The sequence below is a fragment of the Palaemon carinicauda genome, chromosome 32, assembly GCF_036898095.1.
Source record: "Palaemon carinicauda isolate YSFRI2023 chromosome 32, ASM3689809v2, whole genome shotgun sequence".
NCBI lineage: Eukaryota > Metazoa > Arthropoda > Malacostraca > Decapoda > Palaemonidae > Palaemon > Palaemon carinicauda.
This window is the reverse complement of record NC_090756.1, coordinates 56,728,503-56,734,183: the sequence shown is the minus strand read 5'-3', so window position 1 is coordinate 56,734,183 and position 5,681 is coordinate 56,728,503. Positions and strand designations below refer to the sequence as shown.

Genomic DNA, 5,681 nt, shown 5'->3' with positions numbered 1-5,681 from the left:
CAGATAGCATCTCTGCAACTTTTAATGTTGATCCAAGCAAACTCTTAGTAGTCAAATGAAAATGTCTCCTATGCAACTCATCCAATGATGCAGAAAACCTTGAAATGGCGGTTCTTAAGCTAGTGACATCATTCTCTTGAAGAAAAATTGCTTGCATATGAACTTCGACAATTACGTTGGTTGATGTAATAAAAATGTCTTCTTGTCTTTCAACTATATTGCCATATTTAAAATATATATTCTTAGTCTTAGAACTCATCCCATACGAAAAAAATGTCTGAGCGAACAATATCACTCCCAACAACAAAAAATTCATCTTGGAAACCTGTAACGAGAAAAAATATATGTAATTACTCCTGTATTAAAAAGAAAACTTTTTAGTTACAAAAATTAAAATTTTTCCTCACTTCTTTTTAATTTCTTATGTGAGACAATGGTACTATTCTCTCATCCGTGGGTTGGGCTACGTTTTGAATTCTAAACCTATTGGCCGTTAATGTTTCCAAAATGTTAAATGGGCCTTCAAACTTAGGTGTTAGTTTATAGTTGAGCCCTTTTCTGACATTGATTTGAATATAGATGTTATCACCCACGGTATATGTTTTAGTTGGTTTCGCTATTTTATCATGATTCCTTTTCATTATGATTTGTGATTCTTCTAAATTCTTTCGAAGGATATCATATCGACTTATACTTGCATTCATACATTCTTTTAAAGGATTTGATAGATTAGTTGTAGGCGTTAATACATGGAAAGGTGTTCTAACTGGGGTACCATACAATGCTTCATGCGGTGACATTTTAATTGATATATGATATGAATGATTCAGAGTACTCAGTGCCGCCGGTATTGCAATATCCCAGTTGGGGTCTGATCCCCCTAGTGTTACCCTTAATATATTTAATATCTTCCTATTTGCTCTTTCCACTAGCCCATTAGACTCTGGGTGATATATCATGGTATTGATCTTCTTTATTTTGAGGAATTCACACAATGAGGTAAGAAAGTGATTATTAAATTCACCACCCGAGTCTGAGATTATCATGTGTGGAATTCCATGTTTACAAATGTAACACTCGTAAAACTTCCTAGCGCATTCAATCGCAGTTTTAGTTTTAACCCTTTAAGGACCAAATAGCCCAAACGGGATCTTTAAAACAGCTACTTTTGGGTAGTCGTGGTGAACATGTTTATGCCTGTCTGAAATTGACGCTTTGGCAACTCATAGAGACACGCCTCTGCTCTTCGAATCAGCCAATCAGAAGCCGCCTGCCCTTCTCGCCAAGTCTGTAGCTCCTTCCAAAGACACCTCACTTGTGCTCCAGCCGCAAAAGTGTCAAGACCCGTCGCAGTAACGTCCACGTTTCCCCCCCCCCCCCCCGACCTTCGTAATCATGGTAAGTACACAGTGACTGTAGGATAGTGAAGCCGAGTGATATGTTTACCTTTTGATGTGGGTTTCAATGGCTGTAGTGTTACTGACGTGTCATAGTGACTATCGGAAAAAGTATAGATCCCGCATGGGCTACCTCGGTCGAGTTTAGGCGGACCACGCTCATCCAATATGGGATCTATTGGACCGTAACGGTTCTACCGCGCACTAGGTTACGACGCACATCGTTTTTGCAATTTATTTTAGTGATTGTCTGAGACATTTGTGAATAGTTTTGACCATATTTGTAGAAATAATAGTGATGATTTAGATATGTTAGGCTCATGTGCATTCAAAATATTACCTTACAAGGGATTAAATTACTTTTTTGTTAGGCAGTTACATTTTTTTCATTACATGATTTTAATTTTTTTTTTTTTTGCAGTTTCGTGGCCATACGTTTTATGGGCATCGCAACGCTGCATTGGAGACTCAGGAACGTACACCATGGGTTGCCCCTGACGATGCTGAAGGAAGTGATGTCGACGTGAGCCCTTTGGATGTCGACAGTGATGACGACGACCCTTCGTACGTTCCTGACGACGAAGGCCTTACTCTGGAGGATGCTTTTGACCCTCCCAATGCTAGAGGTTAGTATGAGAGAGAGAGAGAGAGAGAGAGAGAGAGAGAGAGAGAGAGAGAGAGAGAGAGAGAGAGAGAGATGGAGATGGAGATGGAGATGGAGAGAGAGAGAGAGAGAGAGAGAGAGAGAGAGAGAGAGAGAGAGAGAGAGAGAGAGAGAGAGATTTGTTTAAAAAAAAAATTTAAAAGCCTAGTTGTTACAATGGTTGCTCTTTAAATTTGTTTTCATTGTGTTGCTCTTTAAATTTTTGTAAACAATAAGTATTTTTTAAACTTATTTGTGTACTTGCATACTCACTGACATACACATGCACACACATGCATACTCACTGACATACACATGCACACACATTCATACTCACTGACATACACATGCACACACATGCATACTCACTGACATACACAAGCACACACATGCTTACTCACTGACATACACATGCACACACATTCATACTCACTGACATACACATGCACACACATGCATACTCACTGACATACACATGCACACACATGCATGCACACACACCAGCACACACGGTTCATTTACTGTTTCACTTATTTATTCTTGTTTCAGGTCGCAGGGTCAATGTTGTTGTCCCTCAGGAGATGCCTGTGGAAGAGGAAGGTGAAGGTGAGGTTAACCCTAAGAGGCCTCGTGTTGGTGAATGGAAGAAGGACGACATTGACATCCAACCCCTGCCCGACTTCATTCATCCACAGCCGGACTTCTTGAGGGAACCTTATGAGTATTTCTCTCAGTTCTTCACAGCTGAATTGAGGGATCACATCGTTTTCCAGTCCAACCTGTACTCAAGACAGAAGGATGTAGGCAGTAACTTCCACATATCAGAAGAGGATGTCATGGTTTTCCTTGGCCTCATCATATACATGGGCCTGGTTCCTCTCCCTAGCATCGTCGACTTCTGGGCCGTGAAGACCAGGATTCCTCAGGTTGCAGACTTCATGTCCAGGAACCGCTTCAAGGCCATTCGATCATCACTTCACTTCAACGACAATGACCAGGCAGCAGGCTCCCAAGATCGGTTCTTCAAGGTGAGAGTCCCCTTCAGCAAGGTCACCAGAGAGTTCCTGAAAGTTCCCGAGACTCCTATCCATTCCATTGATGAAGTGATGGTTGCCTACAAGGGCACAAGGGCTGGTAACCTTCGCCAGTATGTAGCCAAGAAGCCTGACAAGTGGGGCTACAAGTTGTTCTGCCGCTCCAGCGTGGATGGATTTGTGCATGATATTCTTATGTACCAAGGGGAGACAACCTTTGTGAGCCACCCTACTCAGCTGTCTGAAGAGGAGAATGCCATGTCTGTCACTTCCAAGTTTGTTGTCTCCCTTGTTAAGACCATCAAGGACCCAAGTCACGCAGCAGTGTATGCAGACAACTACTTCACCAGTATAGGGTTGGCTAAGTACCTGAGATCGAAGTATGGATGCCGGTATGTGGGAACTGCCAGGGAAAACCGAGTTGGACATCCTCCCCTGAAGTCTGTGAAGGAGATGAGCAAGAAGACGACGCAAAGGGGCACACTGGACTACGTCTCTTCTGATGGCATCCTCGTTGCAAGATGGAAGGACAACAGCGTCGTGACAATCTTGTCCACTGATGTCGGTGTCAACCCCATGGGAACAGTGGAGCGGTACGACAGGGCACAGAAGAAGAAGGTTCCCATTCCTTGTCCATCTGCCATCCAGATGTACAACAACCGCATGGGTGGCATCGACAAAAGTGACATGTTGACACACCTCTACAAGACCCCCTTCAGAGCAAAGAGGTACTACATGAGGCTCTTTGCTTACCTCCTGGACCTGATCATCTGCAACGCTTGGATTCTGTACAAGAGGGATTGCTTGGCTTTGCAGACGAACCCAAAGCCCCTCAAGGACTTCCGACTGGATATCTCCAATTGGCTGAGAAGTTTCAAGACATCAAACTTCAGGATTACTAGAAATTCTCTTGGCACCAGGGATGTCCCTTTGCCCAAAAGGGGCCAACGGGCAGTTTTGCCAAGTATAGAGTCACGCCAGGATGCCACTGCCCTACACATGCCAAAGCATGTCACCATGAGGCAGACCTGCAAGTTCTGTTCAACTGCAGGCCACATCCACAGGTCTCGCTGGATGTGTGAGGAGTGCAAGGTGGCCCTTTGCCTCACTGAAAATCGTAATTGTTTTGCTTTGTTTCATAAGATTTCCAAGTAATTTTTGTTTTTGCTCTTTTTCAATAGATTTTAAAGTAAGTTTTATAATGTTTCTATTTTATCAATGATGAGTAAGGTTTATTATATTTTTTGCATTTTCAGAGTATTTTTGTATTTTTATAGTATTTTTGTATTTATTGAATATTGTATTTTCTTGTATTTATAACGTATTTCTTATTTAATTAAATTGTTAAGCCATATATGTGTTTCTGTTATACATTGGCACTATAAAAAAACTTTCTGTTATACATTAGAACTAAAAAAACAATGTTGGGCGAAACTTCAAAATCTGTGCCGTTATGGTCCAATAGATCCCATATGGGATGAGCGTGGTCCGCGTAAACTCGCCCAAGGTACCCAAATGGGATACTTCATTGCATGCAATTATTTCGGTAATTTGGAAAATTTTTTAAAAGTACACAAGAATAAAAAGGTCTTGTATTTTCTAATACTACAACATACTAAAAGGAATTTTTAAAGTTTCCCATAAAACCTAGGGTGGACCTTAAAGGGTTAAGCGCTATTAGTTCTGTATATCGAGTTAAAGCATCTATAATCACTAAGAGGTGCTTATTCCCTCTATCTGACTCGTAAAATCCTGTTAACAAATCTAAATGTATTCTTTCAAAGGGTTGATTGGGAACAGGATAAGCTCCTAAGCTAACAGGTGTTTTCGTATGCCCTTTGTTTTCCTGACATGTGCGACAATTAGCTATGTGTCTTTTTATATCTGTAAGCATTGTATGCCAATAAAACAATGATTTGGCTTTCTGTGACATTAATGAGAACCCAGGGTGTCCATGTAATGGATTTGAATGCAACCAATTCAGGACAGTGGAAACAAGTGAGTTTGGTACTACTACCTGGTCGTTAGTTACATGTGGTGTATTGCGGGTTTTCCTTTTCACAGTCCTACACAGAATATTATCTTTGATTACATAATTCTGCTGCTTATACTTTATATATTCTTTTTCTTTATGATTGCCTTTCAAAGCATTTATAATTGTTTCTATTTTCTGATCTTTTCTTTGCTCAGTCTGTAACAATTCAGCACTCCAGCCTAAATCTTCTTGTTCAGATATTGTTTTTACAATAGGCATGGATGTTGATATATCTATTAATTCAGCTAAAGACTCCGTACAAGATGACACGGGGTTGCGTGATAATGCATCCGCAATGATATTTGCTTTCCCAGGTAAATACCCGATTCTTGCGCCAAAATCTTGAATGATTAAATGCCACCGAGTTCGTTTAGGGCTGTGATTGAAGCCTTTAAAGAACTCTGTTAGTGGTTTATGGTCAGTAAGAACCTTAACGGGATAACCGTAAATTATGAACTTAAAATGCACTAGCGAATTAACAATAGCTAGTCCTTCCTTGTCTATTACTGCATACTTACTTTCGGAAGTTCTCAATTTTCGAGAATAGAAAGCTATCGGGAAAAACTGTTTAT

At 40.8% G+C, this 5,681-nt stretch overlaps 1 protein-coding gene across 1 annotated transcript; it reads left to right on the top strand.

The window, feature by feature from the left end:
* Nucleotides 1–1,379: 1,379 nt before the first annotated feature.
* LOC137625777 (piggyBac transposable element-derived protein 3-like) lies at nucleotides 1,380–4,428 on the top strand. The gene is made up of 3 exons (XM_068356665.1): nucleotides 1,380–1,398; nucleotides 1,819–2,023; nucleotides 2,590–4,428. Exons 1-3 carry the CDS (start codon nucleotides 1,396–1,398, stop codon nucleotides 4,227–4,229), a joined length of 1,848 nt encoding a protein of 615 aa, XP_068212766.1. The 5' UTR covers nucleotides 1,380–1,395; the 3' UTR covers nucleotides 4,230–4,428.
* Nucleotides 4,429–5,681: the final 1,253 nt, after the last annotated feature.

Excerpts from the sequence above, each read along its gene's own strand:
- LOC137625777 (XM_068356665.1), top strand. Across the intron at positions 2,024-2,589 it reads TGACCCTCCCAATGCTAGAG|GTCGCAGGGTCAATGTTGTT; the intron begins GTTAGTATGAGA and ends TTCTTGTTTCAG.